At 50.3% G+C, this 23858-nt stretch overlaps 1 protein-coding gene across 2 annotated transcripts in view; it reads right to left on the minus strand.

Annotated features, from left to right (window-relative positions):
* The window catches only part of TBX4 (T-box transcription factor 4), a 47001-nt gene that overhangs the window by 9021 nt on the left and 14122 nt on the right, over positions 1 to 23858 (minus strand). For both annotated transcript variants that reach the window (XM_064729200.1, XM_064729201.1), the window contains 4 exons: positions 21523 to 21681; positions 20637 to 20731; positions 8869 to 8988; positions 7134 to 7281 (listed from right to left, as the gene is read on the minus strand). In XM_064729200.1, coding sequence (XP_064585270.1) covers positions 7134 to 7281; positions 8869 to 8988; positions 20637 to 20731; positions 21523 to 21678 — 519 coding nt within the window. In that variant the 5' untranslated portion in view covers positions 21679 to 21681. The remainder of the gene's footprint in view (positions 1 to 7133; positions 7282 to 8868; positions 8989 to 20636; positions 20732 to 21522; positions 21682 to 23858) is intronic.

Raw genomic sequence — 23858 nt, forward strand, 5'->3', positions numbered from 1 at the left:
GTGTCAGACACTGTCACACATATTTTTAAATTGTTTTTGTACAAAAGTAGGTACTTTGGCAGGGACCCAGTGGTGGGGACCCTCCTGGGCTGCACCAGGTGAGGCACAAAGAGCTCCTGGATATTTTGGGAATGTTTTGCCCCTCTTGGCTGCCCCTGGAACTGCAGAGCATCCCCAGGGTGGTGTCACTGCCACCCCTCCATGTCACAGGGCTGAGCAGACTGGGACACAGCCCAACCCCAAAGTCCAGTGTGAGCTTACACAAACATCCTCCTAATTTGTATTTTTATTTTCACCCCTCTGTCTCCCTCCTTTGTGCTGCTCACAACTTGCAGCTGGAACTTCAGCTGTTACAGAACTCAACTTCTTCATTTTTTTGGCATTCCCCAGTCAGCAAGAAACGTTAAAAGAAATGGTGTCATTTGCTCCTTTCGTTTAATTTTACTTAGGAAAACAAACTCCTCTAACTTCTAATCTCTCACACTGCTGAGTAATGTCAGCTCCAGGGCCTGAGTTTGCAGGATGGGACCCAAAGGCCACGAGCTGAGCTGGGGAAGTGGTGCCACATTCCTTGTCACAAGCAAACTCGCCTTGCAATCACCAGTGAAATGTATTTACTTTCATATGAAATTTGGGGAGTTGATTTAAGAGCTCCCTGTTTCACCAAGGTATCAGATGTCAGATGATGCAGGGGTTGCTATGGCAACTCCCCTTTTTATATTGAATAGTAAATGGCTACGAAAAAGCCACATAATTTTATGGTTGCTCCCGGGGGATCACATAACTAATATAAAATCTTGCATTTTAATATATTTTCTGCTTCTTTCTTCCTTCCCTCTATTCTTTCAAAGTGAAAAAGCCTTTGAGTGAGGCTGGCCCTGGTCCCACATTGGGACTCTGAGCTGGAGTGTGAGAGCCCAGCACAAAAACCTGACAATCCAGTTTTCTGCATGGAAAAAAAAGGTGTTTTAATCAAGGGGGCTCTGCAGAATCAACTCAATTGATATTTAGAGCATTAGGTGCTACAAACCATCCCAGACTGAAGGGGTTTTTAGGAATGAATGGGTGGGAGATGCTCCATCAGCTCTGGAGCTGACCCAGCTGTGCTGCCCAGGATGTGTCCGGGGCATTTGGGATCACAGATCCCTTTTTTCCCTTTTGCCCCATCCTGGGACACCTCACCCCAAAGGCAGCATGAAAATCACACCGACATTTACAGTGGGAAAGACCCCTGAGATCACCCAGTTCAACCAATCAAACACTCCATGCCCACAGGCTCTCCAGCAGCCACACCAGGAGCTGTGATATTCCCTGAATCCCATCCTGCAGATTTTCCCTTCCAGGGGAGGATTCCCCTCTCTGCCCAGCCCAGGCTGCTCCTGCAGGGCTGCAGGGGAGCCTCCCAAATCCACACTGCCCTGGCAATCCGCACAGAGGGAATCAAAGCAGGGCTGGAAAATCCTGGGAAAAGGTTCAACATGAGCTCAGACAGAAGTTCCTTAGGAGATGGCCAAAGCTGGGGCTTCTGGGTTTGCTCTCCCTCGGTTCCTTTCATCTGCCATCAGCTGGAATCCATCAGGACACAGCTTTGGGGTGATCCCAGCTCCAGTGTGGGTGTGGGCAGAGCCCAGGTGTGGCACCCTGGGACACCCCAGGTGAGACCCCGCTGTCACCTCCTGCCCTGCCTTCCCAGGCTGCCTCCCACTCCAAACCCGAGCATTTCAGGGTCTGCTTCCAGTCCAACCTCACCAAAATCTGCTGCATTGGACTCACACAAACCAGCAATGTAACAACAAAAAGATTTAACAGACAGAAGTAAATCATCTTTTCAACCACCAAGCCCACTGGCCACTTCTTCCCCAGGACTGAAATGGAAACCCTGGATCCATCCCTGCCTGTGGAACACACACCATTCCCAGGGGCACACAGCTCTGCTCCTTTCTTTTCCCCAGCAAACAATGTAAAACCTCACTTTGTAATTTATTTGGGCACCACTATTGCTCTGATTTCCTAAAATGAATGGGTACCAAAAAAAAAAAAAAAGAAAGAAAAGGAAAAGAAAATAATATTTTCATGGATATTCTTTCAGCAGAAGGTTTAGTGATGCGATAAAAAAAAATGCCTGCAAATTTAGAGGTGGACAAAGGGGTTTTTCCAAGGTTGAAATGGACTGGGGAAAAAAACTGGTTTGGTATTGGGGGAGATTACCTATATATATATATAGATATAGATATAGATATAGATATAGAGATATATATATCTATATGTCTAGATATATCTAGATATATCTAGATATATCTAGATATCTAGATATATATAGATATATATTCTTATAAATATATATATTCTTATATCTATAAATATAACTAAAATATAAATATAAATGTAAATATATTCTTTATATCTAAGAAATAATATAGATTATTTATACATATTTTTATATATGTATATACATACATACATATATGTGTAAATAATATATAAAATATAAATGATATTATATATATATAAACCCCCAAATGTTATACATAAAAATACAGGCAATTTTTAGCTGAAAATTGCTCTGAGCAGGACAAGAGGGGTGAGGCTGTGTCCTTTTCCCCAGGCAGGATTTCCCCCATCCCTCCCAGTGCCCCGGGTGGGGAAGCTGCGTCCAAGGCAGCACAGAAACCTCCCACCAGCACCCGAGAGGAAACTGCTTGGCCACAAGTCATAAAGCAAACAAATAAAAAAAAATTATGAATCAAAATTAGGGTTTTGCAAGATTAGTAGGACGTGGAGCTAATTAAAAGTGCCTGAGTGCGTCTGACGGGCACAGGCAGAAAAAGGCTGATTTAATTAACAGAGAAATGAAAAGGAAACCCCAGGACTAGGGGAAAAATTAAGGCTTTCAGTGATAATCAAATAAAACCAAGTGTGCAAATATTAAATCTGAAGAGAAATAACAAACTCATCAGCATTAATGAGTGAAACCAGTAAACAGCAGATTTTGGTCAAGAAAAACAGGAATATCACTTAAATGCTGTCATGAGTGACAGGCCATCTAGAATATCCTGTAGCTGTAAATCTCACTAGGTTACATCTCAGAAACTAAAATAAAAGCTATATTTTAAAAGCAGATAAAGTGATTATGGCAAATAAAAGGCAGCACCAGTGATAGAGTCATTCCCATTTTTCACCTGGAGAACACTGCCAGGTATTTCCCAGGCAGCAGACACTGGGAATGGGGAAGGGATGTGCCACCCTTGCTGGCACTTCCAAGATTATTCTCACCTCTGCAAATGCCCTGTTACTCCCATGGCACCAGAGAGCAAAGCACCAGCCCTGCCAGAATCCCTGGTGCTCAGGATCACTCACCAGCCCCACGTAAATCAGAGGCTCTATCAGGCTGATTATCTCTGCATGTAATGCTTTGAAAATACATAAATTCAGATTTCACTCTAAGCATAGGTGGCTTACAGTGCTTTCTTTGGGATCAGATAGACCTCAGTGTAGCTAAACATTACAGTGGCTGCTGATTTCTTAATCCATTTCCAACATGAAGGTTCCTCAGTTGTTAAGCCTGGTGTGAAAGAAGCCTTTCATGGATGAAAAATCCCCCCGGAGCAGAATATACAGCCCACGTTCTCAGGCTGTGCTGTGTGAGCTGGGCACAGCCTTACCTGCCACAAAACCTGCTCAGCCACAGGGCTTTGAGGCAGATTACAGAGCTCTGAGTTTGTTCTGATATAAAACCTGCTCAGTTTTAGGTGCCTGCATTGACAAATGCCTCCCATGCCTCTGACTGCAATAATTGACCACAACAGATAACGGGCCTGGCAAGCAGGAGTGGGGATTGTGAGGCTGCAGGGAAGGGCTGCTGGCACAGAGTGAGGCTTTCCCACATCCCCAGCATGGCAAATAATCTCCAGCCTAATTCCATGGATTGCAGCAAAGGCTTCACTCCACAGTTTATTAATTAAGATGTTTATCTTATTTACTTTAAGCCTCAGATGTGCCTCCAGTTATAATCTCCAGGGGCTGCTCATCCCTGATATTGAGCAGCTATTTCAGTGCACAGTCAGGGCACGGATGGATAAATGGGTTCGTTTATTGATAAATCGTGTGAAATCTCTGCTGCCTGTCTTTCAGGTGAGATCCCTGGCTCAGAGGAGCTGCACCCCACGCAGGGATGGGGACACTGCAGTGGCCCAGGGTGCCAGGGTGGGTGACCCAGCCCAGCTCTGCCTGGGCAGCTGCCCACACACCCAAAAATGCCCCAGCCAAGGCTGCAGAACTCCTCACTCCACGTGGTTTTGAGGTTTGGAGGAAATCAAAGACAAAAGGAAAGGCAGGCAGGCTGTGCTGGCGCACGGGAAGGCAAACAAACCCTGTGGCTTTTCTGACTTGTTTTTTTAGGGAGCTTTAAGAAAGTGTTTGCAGTCACTGGGAACAAATTCCTAGAAATGAGAAGCTGTTATTATTCCTAACGTAATGCCTTCGTGGGACAGGCCCTGCAGAGCAGAACTGTTCTCAGCCTGAGAGAGCCTTGCCCCTCTCCTGCTGCAGAGCCCAGCTCTCCTCCCTGGGCAACACAAAAAGGGAAGCACCACATCTCCAAAGCAGAGGATTAATTAATAAGCCTAATGAGGAGCTGGCTGAGGAGGGGTTCAGTCCCATTGAGCCTGGCAGGTTGTCAGTACCTGAATAGAGCAGCAAACACTTTAAAATAGATTATTTCAGGCATTTTCCCATTAATGTGAGAAGGAAGGTGCTGGGCTGTGGTTCACGGCCCAAGGCACTGAGCAGGGCTCAGCTGGAGCCACAGCATGGTGGATATCACCCCAAAACCCAACCACTGCCTCACTAGGGAAAAGACAAGCAGGCTGTTCATTGGAAAGGAGGAGGGGGTTAAAACCTTCCCTGTTAAAATGCAGTGCTAAAATCTCAGTTAAAAAATGACAAAGTCAGGAAAAGCAAACGTTTAAAGTTGCAAAACCAACACGGCACATCCTGTTTGTTTTACAGCCACATGGCACATCCTGCATGTTTTATGGTTTACATTTTACAGCATAAACAGTCGTATATTAAACTGCAGAGTTAACCAAGAGGAAAACACGGAGTGAAAAAATGCCACGTGCAAAGCCAGCACCTCGGGATGGCTGTGGCAGCCAAACGGTGGCAGGGGTGGCTCTGTGGCACTGTCACTGAGAGCCCTGGCACAGGGGTGGCTCTGTGGCACTGTCACTGAGAGAGCCCTGGCACAGGGGTGGCTCTGTGGCACTGTCACTGAGAGCCCTGGCACAGGGGTGGGTCTGTGGCACTGTCACTGAGAGAGCCCTGGCACAGGGGTGGCTCTGTGGCACTGTCACTGAGAGAGCCCTGGCACAGGGGTGGCTCTGTGGCACTGTCACTGAGAGAGCCCTGGCACAGGGGTGGGTTTGTGTCACTCACTGAGAGAGCCCTGGCACAGGGGTGGGTTTGTGTCACTGTCACTGAGAGCCCTGGCACAGGGGTGGCTCTGTGGCACTGTCACTGAGAGCCCTGGCACAGGGGTATTTGTGTCACTGTCACTGAGAGCCCTGGCACAGGGGTATTTGTGTCACTGTCACTGAGAGCCCTGGCACAGGGGTATTTGTGTCACTGTCACTGAGAGAGCCCTGGCACAGGGGTGGCTCTGTGGCACTGTCACTGAGAGAGCCCTGGCACAGGGGGGTTTGTGGCACTGTCACTGAGAGCCCTGGCACAGGGGTGGGTTTGTGGCACTGTCACTGAGAGCCCTGGCACAGGTGGTTTTGTCACTGTCTAGGTGGCACACTGTCTCACTGATGAGAGCCCTGGCACAGGGGTATTTGTGGCACTGTCACTGAGAGAGCCCTGGCACAGGGGTGGCTCTGTGGCACTGTCACTGAGAGCCCTGGCACAGGGGTATTTGTGGCACTGTCACTGAGAGAGCCCTGGCACAGTTGTTTCATTTCATTTCCATGGTGCTTCCCCCCTAGAGGGGAGCAGGGATGGGCTGTGATTAATGACAGCAGCATTAAAGGTGCCGGGGAGCCTTTGAAGCTCACACATGTCTCGTGGGGTCAGTAGGGTGGGAGGGGGTCAGGGCCCAGCACAGGGCTGGGTTATCACCGAGTCCCTGCCAGGGCCCGGCTTTTGGAGGCTCAAAATCCACAAAAAAATCACAAACACTGGCAAAAATTCTGGATTTTAGCAGTGTTTTAAGCTGGTGGGATCATCCTGCCTGTGGAGTCAGGAGCTGCAGCTGATTTAGCCAGAATCACACTTTCTGGACAGCTTTGGGAGGCATTGGGACACTGACTCCAAGTGAAAAGCTGCTCTTTAGAGGCTCAATGCACAATCATTTTAAGCAAGACAGATACATCCCTTCCCACTCTGCACCCTTCCCACAGCCTCCCTTGCCTCCAGACTGCTTAAAACACATTCAGGTTAAAACCCACATTTGATGACACAAATTAGATTCTCTTACCTTCGGTACAAGGAGGAGCTGATGGCACTAAACCTAAAAGGATTTTAAACTCTCTCTTCCCTTCCTCTCACCAAGGATGGTTTATTTTTACATGACTTCCAGCTCAAATTGTGCAAACCAGACAGGTCTGAGTTTTTATATGCAGTATCTGAGCACTCACTCTCCTGACAGGCTGCCAGGGCCCTTGCTCTGAGTTATTAAATGCACTGGGGCAGATAACTGTGTGCTCCCCACCTCTCCCCAATACACATGAATCAAGATTTTCCAAATAAAATACTTGATCTTTTTTAGGGCTGCCAAAGCCAGTTGGAAAATCAGGAGTTTATGCAACAGCTTCTGTGAGCTGCATGTACCACGTGCCAGGCTGAAAATCCCACAGCGCTGCCTGGAAAGATCCTGGGCAGGAAAGAAAACCTCAGTGGGATCAAGCAGGACACAACTGAGCCAGTCATGGCTGCATTTCCAAGAGCAGGGGAAGCACACAGACCCCCTCCCTTTGCTTCAAACACTCCCCCCAAGCACAAAATAATGTTATTCCTTATTATTAAATTAATGATTATCAAATTAATGATTATTGTTGTATCCCACCCAGCATCCCAGACACAAACCCAGCATTTTGGGCCCACCTCCACCCAGAGCCCTTGCAGAATGTCTCTCTTACGTGTCCAAAGGGGTCCAGGTGGTTGTTGGTGAGTTTGAGCTTCTGGAAGGACACCAGCTGCCTCATCCAGTGGGCTCCCGTGGCCGGGGAGTCGGGGTGCACGTACAGCCTGCCCGGCATGGCCGGCTCGGCCTTCCCAGCCACCATCCTGCCAACAGAGGGGACACATGGCATCACCCTGGCACCTGCAACAGCTTTTGGTCCTTGGGCTCATGCCAGCAACCCTCCTGCCCGCCCTGGGGGGATGCACTGGGACAGGGGGACGCAGGGAGGCTCCTGCTTTGGGATCCTTGTTTCAGCACCACAGGCTGGCAGTGACCCCATCCCTGCTCCATGTGGGATTTCCTGGGGGCAGTGTCCTCACAAGGGCATTGTGGAGACACTTTTGAGGAGGAAAACTAGTCTGGGTTTTTAGAAGACTTCAAAGAGCCTTGTGCAAAGGGAGATGGCAGAAGGTACCTGTGGGCAGGAGTGGAACTGGTGTGACTGCACCTTGGCAGCCAGGCAGGGCTCCCACAGCCTGTCCCCGTGGGAAGGGGCTGCTCCCCACTCTGGCCCAGCTCCCCTTGCCCCACAGCACCACCAACCCTCATGGACACAAGGCCCAGCCATGAGACATCATTCGATGGCAACGCCCTCGTTACTCCACATTGTTCTCCTCTTATAAAACCCCAATAAAAGCAATATTACCAAAAACAACAGAAACTTTCCAGCAGCAATAAAAGGAAAAGGGGAAACAGCTCTAGGGCTGGCAAAAACTAAATTAAACAGAGTTAAGGACTATCCATCATCTCGTGTTTAATGTCTGAAACACACAAAGTGGCCACCGTGGTGCAGAGACCCTCAGTCCACTCCTCTTACCCAGCGGCATTCCGGGACAAAAGCTCACGGAAAAGGGATTTTTTTTTTTAAACTGGAGCAGCCCTAATGGGCAAGTAAATAATTTCTGCTTTCTGGGATGTCACTGGGCTCGTTCCCTGTGAAATTTTCCATTGCTTTTCAGCAGGCAGCAGCCAGGGGAAGGGTTTGGGGAAACCACAGCGAATAGTGGCAGTGAGGGAGGCTGCCGGGCATTTTGTGGGGGGAAATCAAAAGAGAAAACAACACGTTTCCTTTGTCAGAGAGCAAAAATCCCAGCTGCCTCTCGGGTAAGTAACTCTGCTGGGAAAGGCACAGGGAAAGGAAGAATAACAGAAGAGAATCAGGGCTCTGAGTGAACCACCCCATATTTCGCTTTATAGCTGCTCTCCTAAAAGCAAAATATTACTATAGAAGAAAGGAATTTAAAACTTTTCTCGAGTCACACAAAGACCTAATTTTGAGGGCCAAAATGGACCATTAGGTCATCCTGTCCAGCCTCTGGTACAAGGCAGGCTATGGCTTTACCCTCCTACACTGCACACAGCCAGATAACCCGTGCTTGGCCTAAAGCATCTTCTCCAAGAAAACTCCCCAGCCTAGAACACTTTGGGATGGACAAGTCACCACCCCAGCAGCATTTTTTTTCCAGCAGTTAACCACCCAGCCTGTTAATAATATTTCATTTTATATTTGTTTGGTTTAAACTTCCAGCCCTGGCTCTCGTGTCCATCACTGCTCCACCAAAGAGAGCTCTGGGATGTTGGCAGCCCTCCTGTGGGAAGGTGTTTCTGTTGGTTTCTAAGTTTGCACAACAAATGGTTGATCCAATTGTAAATTTCTATGGAAAAGCAGGCAAACAGAAGTGTTGTCTTACCATTTGTTGTCACAGAATTTGTAGCGGTGGTCGTCGGCCGGGACGATGTCGATCAACAAAATGTATTTGGTCTTGGGGTTCATTCCAGTCACTTTGACCTTGTAACTGGGGAACATCCTCCTTAGGGAAAGCAGAGTCACCACGTTAGTGAGGGGTGCAAGCACTGGAACTGATGGAAACTCGGAGCAGCAGCCCAAAAAGCAGATCCACCATCAGAGGGATTTATGCAAGGACATTGTTGGTTCTTGTTCATACCTGAATTAAACTCTCTCTTTCCAGAGCGTGTGCCAGTGCAAAAGTGGGCACAAATTTTGATGAGGGTTTAGGGAGGGGGGCTGTGGGCCAGTGCCAGGAAAAGGAGGGTGCAGAGAGAGATACAGGGGGGTCAACACATCCCTGTTTGTGGGAGGCCTGGACAAGGAGCCCTCACTTCTACAGGAGGCTCTGCCTGGCTTATGGCAGCACCAAAATTGCAGATTTCTTGCTGCTGTGGAAGTTTTTGAAAGTCTGGAGACATGACTGCATTTCAGAGGAAACAGAGCACAGGCTTTGTCATCCACATGATCCCAATATCCACCAGGTCCCACCACTCCTCCTGTGCTCCCTCCAACAAACAGAACTGAGGATCAGCAAAGCCTGGGGGAAACAAAGGGTTAAACCCTGAGGTGGTGCAGACAGGCTCCTCTGGCCTTCCCAGATTTCCCAAATTCACAGCACACCCCTTACACCTTGCTGGAGCCTGGAGCATGGCAGAGCTTCCCACCAAAATGTGCCTGTCCCAGTGGCTCCAGCAGCCAACACCAAACTAGAGCATCCCATCACAGATAACATTGTCATGCCTTACAGTTCTAAAGCCTCTTTTTGATATTAAATGATACTTTTTTATAAAGCTATTGCTGTGAAAACAGCAGATTCCATCCCAGTCCAGCCCTGCAATCCAAAGGAGAGGGCCCTAATGGATACTGACACTGCCATGGGCTTCCCAATCCCCTGAGGCCGCATCAGCAGCCAGGATTTGCAGGATTAGGCACTTCACATCCTCAGAATAACTGTTTTCTTGGCTCCATCTTCCCCACCTCCTCCTCATCCAGTAAAAACACCCGAGTCAATAGAGCAAACTGGCTCACCACAGCCTCCAGGCAGGACACAAAGTTCTCCTTCCACAGGGGATGGAGGATGAGAATTGCCACATCCTGGCCTCGTTCGAATTGCGTGAATTAAGATGGGCCCAAATCCTGATGTCATTTCTCCATCAGACATCAAGGCCACTCTGTCCCCCACTTTATCCCTCTTTTCCTGAGCTGGTCCAAGTCTGCAGCACCATTTTGTCGCTGCTTGGGGAGAAGGCAACAAAATGGGCCCTGTTCAAAATCCTTTCAATTGACTCTTTTAACCGCCCTGCATAAATTCCAGATGTTTACCATGTAATTAGCCTGGACTAAAAAGGGGTGGTTTAGCAATGTCCCTCTTTGATTTTCATTCATAAACTCTGCACTCCTCTTAACCTTGTCCTCCTACAGGTAAGCACCTGGGTAAATACAGTAGGACATTTCAATTTGTGAATACACAGCCCAATTCACACATTGAAAAAAAATTGTATAAGGAATCCAATCTGAATGCCAAGATTTTTTTTTAATTAGGCCTTAAAATGGCATTTTAAAATGAAACAAAAAAGAAAAAAAAGAAAATTAAAAAAGGAGGATAAAATTATTTCAAAACATAAATGAAATGAACACAATTTAACAGTGTCATACCTGCACTGGGGATTTTTATAACACTGAGCTTCTGAATTTCTTTTTCCCTCAATCATTTCATTTACTGTAGAACATCCAAGCTGCTAAAGTAGCTGAACTGATATATTGTAAATGTTAAGTGCTTTTTTAATGGCATTTAAAATTAAGCTTCAGCATATGGAGTTCATATAGCATGGACATGCCTGAGTTTATAATGTTCTTTAGTATAGCCCTCTAAAATAAATACAAAGAGCCAAAGTACTACTATAATATATACAGCTGAAATTCTTTAAGGATAACAAATGGGGACTCACATCTGATTGAAGGTGTTGCTTAACTTGCAAACCACTCACTATCTCGCAGTGGTAGCATTGTGCTCAGCAGTCCACAGACCCAGCTACAACCAAGTTTGCCAACTCTCCACATTCTTTTCCAGGAAAACATGGGTAGATTTTAGTAATTTGGCTGTGCATGGACATTTCATCATTATTATTAGCTGCTGCATTTTGGCCTTAAAGAAAAAATATGCGACTAATGTGCTGTCCAGGGACTTGTCAGTTTAATTTTCTTAATGAAAACATATTTCTCAACCCCTTGGCAGAGGCTCGTTCAGTAAATATCTCTGCAATATGATACAAACATGGGTTGTGCATCTCTGATGGGAAGGCATGACAAACCCGAGAGCTGGGGCCAAGGAAATGCAGTCATAGAGATTGAATTAAAATGAAAAAAAGAAAGCAAGAGACAGCACCTAACATCATGTCCTGGCCCTTATTAAAAGTCCCGTTTTTAAGAAGGGAGCAGAACAGCCCTGCCCGGCAGCGAGGCCGTGCTACAGTGGCTCTATAGAGCTCCCTGGCAGGCCTGGGAAGGGGCCAGAAACCTGCCTGCTTCCCAGATTTACTACAGGTCAATGGAGCTCCTCAGAGGCACGAGGAGCTGCAGCTCAGCAGCAGCTTTGCCCACGCAGCCCCTCCGGCAGGCCGGGGCAGGCAGAGCCCGGCGGATGGGCGGCTCCCGGGGATGCTCCGCTCGCCCAGCTCCCGCACAATGGGCTGTTTCATCATCCCTTGCTCGGGGACCGGCAGAGGCACAAGAAGCACCCAGTGCTGCAATAAAACTTGCCAAAGTCTTGCCAAGCTCTGGGAAAGCTCAGCCTGGCTTTGGTGGGAGGTCTGAAGCAAGAGCCGGGCAGATCTCTGTTTTATCCACCCTCCTTCCCACACGGCTCCAAAGCGGGGCAGAGCATTGCTATGCAGAAGCTGGGGACAAAAACTGGGAATTTGGGGCTTCTGGGGAGTGTGTGCAAGCAGGTGACACCTGATGCTCAGGGCACCCCCTGTGCCAAGGGCAGCCCTGCCTGGGCAAACGGGACTCAGTGAGGTTCAGTGATGGGCACAAGTGCAGCACAGCAACACTCAAGTCTCCGGTGAAGTCTGAGCCACCAGCACCCAGGAGATTCATTGCAGCAATTCCTGGCCCCATCACCTTTTGCTCAGACCCAAAACCTTTTTGGACGCAGTGTCCATGGGCTGCAGCAAATGCCCTCAATGTGCCAATGACAACACCATCCCTGGAGTGAGGATGTCCAGCACTGGACCCATTTCCTCCCAGTTTATATTCCTTTTTTTGAAATCCACTCCAGGTGTGTGTCCAGCCCAGCACACGCCTCAGGTGGAGGCAGCAGGGCCCCTCAGGGAGCAGGGCCCAGCAGCAGCCCCACAGCTGCCCTGCCCACCCAGGGACCAGCCACGAGCCCTGGAGCACCCAGGGATGCACAAGGGACTCAGCAGAAGCAGCCAAGCCCCAACCCCAACAGCCTCCTCTGCAAAACACCAAAATTGACATGATTCCAGTTTTAGGCACATTCAAACCCATTTCTCCCTCCCTCCAGCTCCAGCCAGAGCAGAAGGGACCATTCAGGCTCCTCAGCCCTATCCTGAGGGTCTCATGTGCCCCACAAAGCTCTCTGCTGGGTTTAGTGCTCTGACAGGGACATTCCTGTCCCACCCCTGCACTGGGACAAAGGGACAAAGTGTGCTGTGCCATGCCAGCAGCTCTCACTGCCCCTCACAAGGCAACACTTAAATCACATTTTATGTTCACAAAAGAAAGGCACCTTCAAAGAAAGCAATCATGGGGGAAAGGCTGCGGTGCCTCCTGTGTGAGCAGGACACCCCCTGTGGCATTAAAACCCCACAGTCAGTGGGTGATGCCCAGGGGAGGGCAGAGGGGCTGAGCCTGGCACTGAGACCGTGGGCAGTGGGAGCAGGGTTGGCATCACCAGAGCTTGGCACCACACTGCCACAGCCCCAGCTAAACCCTTCCCTGCAGATGAAATGTAGCAAAAACAGTAAAAGCCAGGAAAATAAACAAGCAGCACAATTCCACAGGCCTCCCAAGCTTCAAAGATGATGTGCTAGTGAATTATTTGTTCTGATAATGAAGCAGTCACTGCTTAGCTAAGTTTATGCTAGGCACATTTTATCTCTACATGATATTCACAAATTGTTTTAAAATGAACTGTTAGAATAAGCATCTCTTGTTTATTTATTTATACTATTACTATCCAATCCCCTTAACTGTGGAGCAGTTGCTGACATGGAGCCAAAGCTTCTATTATTGTTCAAACAAAGTTTAATTGATGTGTAATTGGCTGGTTGGATTTGGAAGTGAGAGATAAGAGAAAAGCTTTGCTTTTCTTTGGGGCAGCAGTTCCCAGCCTCTCAGGCTCTCCAGCCTTGGCCTCTCTGTGGGCATCTCACGTGTGTTTCAATGCCCAGATGAGCAGGTCTGGTTGATCCTGGAGGGATGGGTGGCTGCAAAGCTCCCATGTCCAGCAAAATCTCATTTTTTTGGGCTGGGGATGGCAAACCAGAAAAGTGGAATCAGAGCTGATTGAGGAGCTCAGATACTCATCTGAACAATGACTGTGCTGTGCCACACTGCACATCAGCAACAAACCCTCACTGCCCTCCTGCTCACCAGGATGGAATCTGACCTCCACTTAGATGCCAACACCATTCCTGATGTCCCTGTGGATGCATTGGCTGGGAGGGGATGTCTCTGACCAGCACAGGGCAAGCAGGGCATTCACACAGTATTTCCATAGAGAAAACTGCACAGAACCAGGACACCTGAGCAACCAACCCATGCCCTCACCAAAGGCTGCCAGTGCTCTCTGAAACCCATGGATTTATGAGGATTGGTACTCACTGCACGTCCCTGAGGTGTGGATGGTCCTTCAGATACCACTGAGTGCTTCCTTCTGTCCTTTCAAGGGGGTAAAAACATCCCCAAGCACTTCAGCAACTCAGCAGCTGAAATTCTACTTTTTAAGACAATAAGACAAAGATTTCAAAAGACAGACAGAGATTTTACAATCCTTGCTTTTGGGATGGTCAAGTAAAGCAGTGACTGGAGTTTTGGAACTCCAGAGCTGTGCTGCCTGTGGTGAAAGGTTGTTTTCTGATCCTCAGGTTGTGAAAGGATTAGAGGACAACTGCTCACTCCACATCTTGGCTAACTAACCTTGTCATGGCTGAGCAAGCCCCTCCTCAGAACCTGCTGGGCGTGCTGAGATGCCTCCAGCAATGCTTCCAGAACACCAAGGCAGGTGACACACCTGCATCCCTGATAACAGCAAATGTGGCCCCAAATTCTTCCTGAGACTTGGCCCTGGCTGCTTGAGAATGTTCTCCTTGTCTTCATTGTTAGAAGGGAAAAGAATGGTGTGCAGAGCCTCCAAGAACTATGTCTCCATTCTGATGACCTTTCTTCATTTTTTTCCAATTTCCCTTCTTTCGACAAGTATTTCTTCCACTGACTTAACGCATCTTTAAAAAGAATATTCTCCAGGGCAGATTAAAACAAATTTGGGGATGTCAGCTGTTTCTTTTAGCCTTTTAAATGGCATTTCCTTTTTGATAGATTCTTGCTTTCAGAAAATACTTTAAAGAGATCAAAGAGTTTTTCAACAGGGTCCCATTTTCCCAGTGTATCCTAAGCCTCAGTCCCTTATTTCTCTTATCACCCACGCCACTCCGTTATGACGCTCTGTATACAAAGTAAGAGCAGTTAACTTTGAAGTGCTGGATTAGCCCATGCCAGATCCTTGCCTCAGAATAACAAACAATACAGGTTCAACAGGAGTTCTCATCAGTAGTTCATTTTTCAGCCCCAAATTCACTGTCACTAACACAAGCAACATTGAACTCTCAGTCTATGGGCAGATAGCAGAGATTTATCTGGTGGCAGGACCATGACCTAGTGATGAGAAGGTCAGACAGTTAAGGGATTTTTATATTTTGGAATGGCGAGGTTGTATTTTTTCCTTCTGGCTAGCACATCTCATTTTTAAATAAAACATTGTTTCTCACATACTTGAGAACTTGGTGAGCTGGATGGCTGCTTTCATGCTCTAGAAACATTTCCTTTCTTTGCCCCATGGTGACTCCAGGCACGGGCAGGCTCCTGGCCATGGGCTGCTCCTCTGGGCTTTCCTTTTGCTGCAGCTCAAGTTGAGCAGAGAAGGTCCCAAGGTGCAGGAGGATGGGGGAGGTGGTGCCAGCAGCACCAGCACAAAGGTGCTTCCGAGAGAACCTGGGCAAGAGCACGGTCACCAGCAGCATTTCAGGGCAGGTTTGCTCCCTCTCCAGCCCTGCTGCCTGGCCATGGGCTGAGGGAGGAGCTGAGGCAGCCTTGGCACTGCTGGAGCCACAGCCCCGGCGTTCAGGAGCCTCTGGGGCAGCAGCAGAGCCCCAGCAATGGTTGGGACCTTCCCCAGCTGATCTGGGCTTGGCCAAAGCCTCCCCTCACCGTGCCACAGCTCCAGCACAAGGACAAGCAGGGAATGCTTTGGGAACACCCTTAGCTGTGAGCATCCCATGCCTTTAAACAGCAGGCATGAAGAGAGAAGTGGATCAGGAACCAGACTCCCATCCCTGCCCTCCTCGGCGTGCACAAGCTCTGTCTCCCTTGCCAAAGCTGTCTGACAGCTTCAGCAGCACAGCCAAGAGCCATTGGAGTTCACTCCTGCTTTTTCTCTAAAAGCAGGACTTTGCCTGAACAGGATAATTCCAGGACCCCAAATTTAGGAGCAAGCAGATCAAACATTCCTCAAATATCTATTTTATTTCTATGTTTTATATTGACGGTTCACATTCCTTCGTTGATCTCGGATATTAAGGTTTGCTTTTGAATCAAAAAACATCAGTAGAAATTCTTGTAACTGCCTCAAAAGATTCTGGACAAATATTTCCCTTTAATTGTAATGAGAACTGGGCATCCATATGCCCTACAGAGCCATGGAAAATTTAACTTTTAAAGGATTATTCACACAGGAAAGCTGCACCAGCTTAGCCAAAGCATTTATACTTCTTCAGACCTTGATGTCCTAAAAACTAGTTTTATTTTGGTTTACTAAAGTTGATTAGGAACAGATTTTTTTTAAAAAACTGAAATAAGCCACTTTTAAAATGAAACTTGAACATCTAAAGGGGATTTGTGTCCTTTCCGCACATGCAAGATGCTTTATCGATTCTACTTTTTAACTCTGCAGCATTTTCCTACATATGCTTCTTAAACCTGCTACCATAGAGACCAAAGCTGGCTTTGTACCTGTGCACACCCTGCACTCCAGCCAAAACTCAAGTTCAGTATCTCGAGCCCCCTGTTTCGCCTCAGGGGCAGTTCTGCTGCCACAGAGAAATGACACATTATTTTCTCTTCAGGAGCTGCTCACAAAAATTTGACCAGACACCCTATGAACTGGCATTTTTTACTGATGAAACAGAAACTTTATCAAATTGTTTATCCTTGGCAATACCTGGATAGAAATCACAATGCTGCAAAGACTGGCACCTTGGGAAAAAACCCTAGGGAACAACTCAATAAATAATCTAACAGAAAGAAGAAATCCCGAGCCAGGAAAGCTGTGGAAGCAAAGATTAACTTCCAGCAGAAATAAAGTCTGAAAGATGAGATTTCACAAAGAATGGTTTGCCACGAGCTACAAAAGAATCTACAATTGTTCAGCCAAATAATAGCACATAAAAGTGAGAGGAAGAAATCGGAAAGCCAGATTTATAACGAAATCCCTCATTTGCTTTCTGCCTTCCCCACCCCTCACACAATTTCACAAGTGTGGAATTCCTGAAATCCCGCAGGAAAGGTGTGCACCCTGCTAGGACACAGCGATGCCCCCACAGCAGGGCGGCCGGAGGGGAGGAATCCAGATGTGCAGCTGCATCTGCATCCTCTAATACACCCTGTGCCCTTCATCAGCGTCTAGATTGATTTGATTAATTTCATTTAACAGGATCTCACCCACTGGAACTTTTCAATGGATTTTTAGGATATTTTTTGCTTCTGTAGTTTTTCTGGGAGAAGGGATTTTTTGGTTGGTTGGTTTGGTTTTGGAGCGGTTTTTGTTTGTTTTAACAAACACACACACATATATAAATACACACACACGGGAAAGTTTGTGAACAATCATTTCCAAAACCAGGCACTCACAGCTCGCTGTGGGCGCTGGATTCATTCCCCCATCCCTGAAATGGGCTGTGAGCAGGGATGGGGAGCGGGATGCTGCAGAAGGAACCGGGAACAGGGACCGGGAGCAGCCAGGGATCTGCGGAGAGAGGATGCTCAAATAACGGGATTCCCTCCGAGGAACGGGGCTGCTCAAATAACGGGATTCCCTTCGAGGAAAGGGGCTGCTCAATAACGGGTTCCTCGAGGAACGGGGCTGCTCAAATAACGGGATTCCCTCCGAGGAACGGGGCTGCTCAAATAACGGGATTCCCTCGGCCCCCCGATAAAGCTGCCCTGCAAACGCCCCTCGAGACGGGCAGTGCCCGCAGGGATCCCCCGTGCCCGCTTTGCCTCTCGTTCCGCCCGGCTCGGGCAGCCGCGGGTACCCAGGGCAGCGCCGGGGATGGGCAATCTCTGCACCGCAGACTTCCAGCCCTTTAAAACCACCAGCAGATAATCCTCCGGAGGAGAAAAGCGGAATTAGAGCAAACCTCAAAGAGGAGGAAGGAGAGGAAGGCTCTGAGTGATGGAGCCGGCGCCCATCCCGCTGCCACGGGCGCTCTGAGGGATCCGAGCGCTTTTCTCCAAAGTTCAGGGAACTTTGTTAACATAAACTTTTTATCTTTTGATGATCCTTTTAATATAAAATAATCTCTTTTTTTCCCCTCCCACAATGAAGCAGTCGGACATTAAAAAGATAGCGAGTGCATTTTAAAGATGTTTCCACTTTATAAATCAAACTTTCTTGGCAACAACATGATTTCTATTTCAATGCTGAGCTTGCTGTGTTCTCCTAATATCTCCTACAGATCAGTCCTAAGAGGGAGTAATAATCCCCTAAAGTAATTCTCAGCCCTAAATTCTCGATAATTTATAGTTGGCTCGTTCTGTGGAGCTCTACAAAGAACGAAACAAATGACTCCCCCTTTCTCCCCCAACCAAGTTATCAATATTTGCCTTGTTTATACAAAAAAAGCTATTTTACACCATCGCCATGGAATTAACGCTTCCGCTGAGCTTTACATTTCCTCCCCATTGAGTGAACTTGTCATTAAAGTCACTCTTTTTTTTGTTGTTGTTTGAAATTTAAAAATCAGCCTTCCATTTCTTTTCGTTTGTGCCCCTTGAGGTCAGACAGACCTACATTTAAGTGATTTCAACTAACGGCATTCAGGGCCATCTCTGTGCCTGCTGGGAGGGGGATTAGGGTCCTGATTAGTGCCTGCAATTAGCCGCTTTCCCTCTTTCCACACCCCCCCAATGCTAAATGCAAGTGCACACAAATCTCCATTAACCATCGTTTTTTTAATTGGCTCAAGAGGAGGTTTATTATTGCGACTCTCTATTTAAATAGCCTGGGTAAAATAAAATCTGCACGAAGTAATAATTTTCATTTTGTCCTTTGCATGGGGATTAGCAGCAGACTGCAGCTCGTGGGCTGCCCTGCCCTCAGCACGGCCACGCGTGGCATCGCTGTGAGCCGGGACTCGGGGCACCACGGCATTTAAGTTGTTCTATTTTCATGCACATTATTTTGTGTATTTTTGCTGTCGGTGCTGCGGCAGAGCCCAGCCAAGCCGGGGAACCGAGCCGGGTCTGGCACCGGCGGCGCGGGAGCTGCGGGGCTGCTAAAAACACCGATAAAAGCCCTCGTCCTGCATTTTGACACCATTTGCAGCTGAACCCAGTAAAAAAAAAAAAAAAAAAGTTCTTTTGTTCCGTGTGATTCATCAGTATTTCAGCCACTTCTTTCATTATTTTTTCTAAATTCAAAACTCTTTATTTAAAAAAAGAATTAAATTCTTTTAGCTCGATGGCGCTGCACTGAATTTCGCTAATGGAGAGTTTGACTCAATAACGTAAAAAACCCAAATTTTTGTACATCTTGTGGTCTATCCCACCTCCTGAAAGGTGCACTGCCAGCCCCACCGGACAAGGAATGTGGGACTGAGCCCTGTCCATCTGGAGCTGTTTAATCAAGCCACTTTCAGACTTCCAGAGAGATAACATGCACGTTTGGGATGCTTAGGGTCTAGAATTTGGTACAGATATTACACATCTCCACAGGCACACCAGATACTATAAATTAAGGGTGAAATATCTGAGGTCTTGATCCCCTCATCTGAGCTGACTTAGGGAGCAGACCCATCCAAATGAAGCCGGCTCTTCCCATCAGCAGACGCTGCAGAACAAGCCCTGGGATTTTATACGCCAAAATAAGGTGTGAAAAGGACAGAGTTACCTGCACCATCACTCCATAAACAGCCACAGAGCAAATAAATGGAAGATTCCTGGGACATACACCCCCTCTCCAGGGGGAATAATGGGAATTTCTTGCTTATTAGAGTCCAAATTTCCTACACTGAGCAGCACAGCTGGGACGGAGGAAAGCAAAGGGAAAGTGCTCAAATCAATCCCAAAAATCCAATGCCGAGGGTTGGGTTCTGGGTCTCACAGCGGGAGAAGCAAACAGGGGAGAAAGTCACACACACACTCCATGAGCACCCACGGCCGCTCTGCACGAAGGATCGGAGACCACAGAGAAATAAATACTGCACAGAAATTATTTGTGGGGTTTTTTTCTCCGTTTTCTGCTCGTTATTTGAGTGCCTGGCTGCACAGCTCGCTAGCACGGTGTGAAACAGCAATGGCAGGGCAGGCAGAAGCGCTCAGCCGTGCTGGAGTTAAATGCCAATGCCTCAATTTTCCTCCCCAGCAGCAGCGAGGTGAGCCCGCTGCCGCAGAAGCCAAGGGCAGATACCTTGGTGCCCACAGTGACACCCGGCTAATTTTCTTGGGAATTAACTGATTCCCGAGCTGGTAATGGTCTGAGGTTTAATTCTGGTTCGTAATTTTCTGACATTTATTCTGCCATTTCCCACCAGAGCAGCCCGGGCAGGACAGGAGCCCTGAGCAGAGGCAGGGCTGAGTTATCTGGGCAACTGAAGCCTCTGGAAGCTCTGGTCTCCTTCCCTGGGTGTACACACTGAGGGGGCTTTTTTTTTGATAAAAATAATTATTTGTTTCCAAGGGAAAACAGATTTTTTTTTTTATCCAGAAGCGGCACCCTTTTCTCTTTCAGTTTTGAGATTAAAAGAACTTTCGTACTGCTAAAACTTTGGTACAGAGTGTCCCAGCACAGGTCTTGGAGCACAGCACAGGAAAGGGAAAGGGGGTTTGCTTTGTTTTGGAAAAAAACCAAAACACTATAATTATGCTAATTTCCTAATTAAAAAATAGTTTAAAAAAAAAAACATTACCAGAGAGAATCAGGACTAAACGTTTCAAACGACTCCACAACATTTTCTTGCATCTACATTCCAACTGCCACACTTGAACATATGTACAGTTTACTGAAAAAACGATCTTACTGAAATCTACAATCACAATAATATTTTTTAAATGCCACTGACTGTACCAGCTCTGCAAAACCCAGTCTTGGCAAACAGGACATTTCATAGAGATCAGAAGCAATACATGTTTGCAGGAACTTTCACTAACCTGCCTGCTTTGGTTATTATCATTTCCGTGCCAGCTTCATGAAATTTCTTCCATAGCTCCTTCTCATGGAGATAGACTTTGATATTTTCTATTGTCTGTAAAAAAAAATAAGATAATGAGAACAGCAAGAAACGATGGAGAAAACGTGCGAGGAGGGCTGGGAAGGGCCGGGGAAGGGCTGGGGACACTCAGGGCCCGGCGCTGCAGCCGAGGCTCCGGGCGAAGCCACCAGCCTGAACGAGAGCAGGATGGAGTCTCAAAAATTCCGCTGTCCTTTGCCAAAAATAAGAGAAACAAATGGAGGCCGGTTTTAATTGCAGACTTTCACAACCAGGCAGGACGCTGCGGCTAAATGGATTTTTTCTTTTTCCTCGGGGGAAAAAAAGTCTTTTGGGGTTGACTCGCCCTAAGCCTCACAAAAAGCGGGGACAGGAGCAGCCGCGGGGACAACGGATCCGCGTCCAGGGCCGCGCTTTGTGCGTTCCGCGGGATGCCGGGGACATCGCATCCTAGTGCGGGGCGAAGGCAAAGAAGCCGCGTTTATTTAGGGGTGGAAAATCCGCAGTGAATTCCCGGCCGGGCCGCAGCCCCGGGACAAGCGGGGCGGCTCCGCCACGGGTCGGGCCCCGCCGGCCGCGGCTCTCGGTGCTCGGGTTCGCCCTTTACCGATTCACGCACCGACGGTGGGCCCGGGGCGGCCTGCTGCGGACAGGGAAAATGGAATTATAACAATAAAAAATAAAAACAAAGAAAAGTGAAGAAAAATGAGTTTTTCTGGCAATCCCTCCCCGTGTCGTGGCCGGGGGAGATGCGCGGTGCGGGCCGGGCTGGTGGCGGGGGTGAGGCACACCAGGGCAGGACGCGGGGCCGGCCGGACGGAGCGTACCTGCTCGGGGTCGGGGAGCTGCGGGCTGCTGAGCGGCGTGCTGCTCCCCCCGGCTACGCCGAGGACGGGGGAGCCGGCGGAGGTGTCCGCATGGCCGGGCGCGGGGGCTGTTGGAAACCCTTCCTCGGTTTCAGACAGGCTTTTCTCCTGGAGCATTTCCTTGGGGGAAGAGAGGGTCAATGTTAGCTCGCAGCACCGGGGCCACGTCCTGCCCCTCGCCCAGCCCCGGGCACAGCCACCTGCGAGGTCAGGCCCTCCCGGGCCGGCCCGTGCTCGCTCCTCGGGCGGCGGCACTGCGATGCGACACCGCGGGCCCCGGGGGAAGCCGCTGTGCCCGGCAGAGCCCCCGCGGGGGAGCCGCCCACGCGTGAGGCCAGGGCAGCTCAGGTCTGATGTGGCCGCAGGGCCCCAGCCCCGATGGTTTCTCCCCACCGGTACCCGTCGGGAAGGGCAGCCCGGCCCGGTCGGTCTCTCTGCCCCGTCCCGTCGGGGATGCGGGGGCTCCGCGCTGAAGAGCTGCTGCGGAGCCGGACGGTGTAAACAGGGGGAGTGCTGGGCTCCGAGATAAAAGGGCCCCTCTTAAACTTGGACGGAGACTGGGAAAAGCCAATAAAGATAAGGCCTGACAGCTCCGCCGGGGCTGCCGCGCATCAACGCCGACTTTTACAGCGCGGAGGGACGCGGCCGCCCGCCCCGCTTGACGGACAGACAGACGGACGGACGGGCAGCGGCGGTGCGGAGGGGGAGCAGCTCCGAGGGGCTGCGGGGTGCCGGTCCCGGGGACCGAAAGCGGCGCTGGCCGCGGACCTGCGGCCCCCGAGGGAGCGCTCCCGAGCCCGGCCCGCAGCCCCGGTGCCTGCCCCGAGCCGCCAAGGCCGAGCCGCTCTTCGGGACAGCGGCTGTGAACGGGGAGAGAGGGGCTGGGAGCCCAAAGTGCAGCTCCAGCGGAGCTCCAGGGAGAGCGGGACTGGCACCCCAAAGTGCAGCTCCAGCAGAGCTCCGGTGAGAGCGCGGCTGGGACTCCCAGCTCCATTCGCACCAGAATTCCAGAGAGAGCTCCCGCCAAGGAGCCGGACAGCCAGCCTGGCTGTGTGCGAGCGGACACACATACCCCAGCGACCAGCCGCAATCCCCGGGGCAGGGAGCACCGAGCGGACAGCACGGTACGGGGCTCAATGCCCTGAGAACGCCACCGGTCCCTCCGCCCGGCTCGGGGTGTCGGGACGGAACAGCCCCAGCCGAGGCGCGGATGTGTCCCGGTGTCCAACCGCAGAGCGGAGCCGGGTGACCGGGAGGGCACAGGTGGGAGGGAGGCGTTCGCGGCGAAGCCCGAGGGCAAGGCTCCAGCCCGGACTGTGCTCCCGGTAAGTAGGGAGCAGGTTGGCTGGCGGGGAGCAGCGGGAAGCAGCAGGGAGCAGCGGGGCAGGCTGGCGGCGGTGTCCCGCCCAGGCCGGGGCTCGGCGAGCTGCGGGGAGCCCCGCACCCTTGGACCCCTCGCTCCCTCCCGTCCTTCCCCCCGCACCCCGGGAACTCACACGGCCGGCCGAGGGGCAGGAGGCGCAGCGGGGGGCTCCGGGCTTGGCCTGGGGGCGGCTGCGGCATGAAGGGCATCCGCGGGGTGCTCAGGCCGGGAGCGGCTCCGCGGCCCCCGATGGCAGCGGCGTGCGGAGCATCCCCCGCTGCGCGGATTCACTTTCCCTTGATCTCGGCGGAAAATGTTCCATAAAGATCCAGTTTGGGGCCTTTCGACTCCCTCCCTCTTTGTCTCCCCCCCCTCCCTTTTCCTTCCCCTCCTGTTGCTGACGTTGCCGCTGTCAATCACGTCCCCTTACACCGACTCTGGCCCGCTCCGCCCGGCCCGGCTCGGCCCGCCCGGCCCGGCCCCGCGCCCGCCCGACGGTCGGCACCGGGGGGCACCGGCGGGGGCAGCGGCCGCCCGGCTCCCGCGCACCAGAGCCGGTCGCGGCCTTCCCCGGCCTGCCTCGGCGCTGCGCCGGGCCTGGCTGCGAGCAGAGCCGCTCGTTGCTCCGGGAGGAGCCCGGGGAGAGGGGACATCCTCGGCACCACCACCCCCTCACAGCCCCGACGGTCCCGGGGCTCCCCACTGCCCGCCGTGGAGCCGGGCAAGGCCGAGGCTGCAGCGGAGGGCATAGGCCGCAACTGGAAAGGCACCCGGCTCGGCGGGACCCCGCGGCGGGAGCCGGGATAGCCCGGGAGAGGTGATGGGGAAGAGCCGAAATCACGCCTGGGCAGGGGTCCCGCCTCAGGAGGGGCCCACAACTCCCGTGGGGTTCCCTGCCCCTCCACTGCAACCAAAGCGTCCATGTCCGGCGGCC

The sequence above is a fragment of the Zonotrichia leucophrys genome, chromosome 19 (genome assembly GCF_028769735.1).
Source record: "Zonotrichia leucophrys gambelii isolate GWCS_2022_RI chromosome 19, RI_Zleu_2.0, whole genome shotgun sequence".
Lineage (NCBI taxonomy): Eukaryota > Metazoa > Chordata > Aves > Passeriformes > Passerellidae > Zonotrichia > Zonotrichia leucophrys.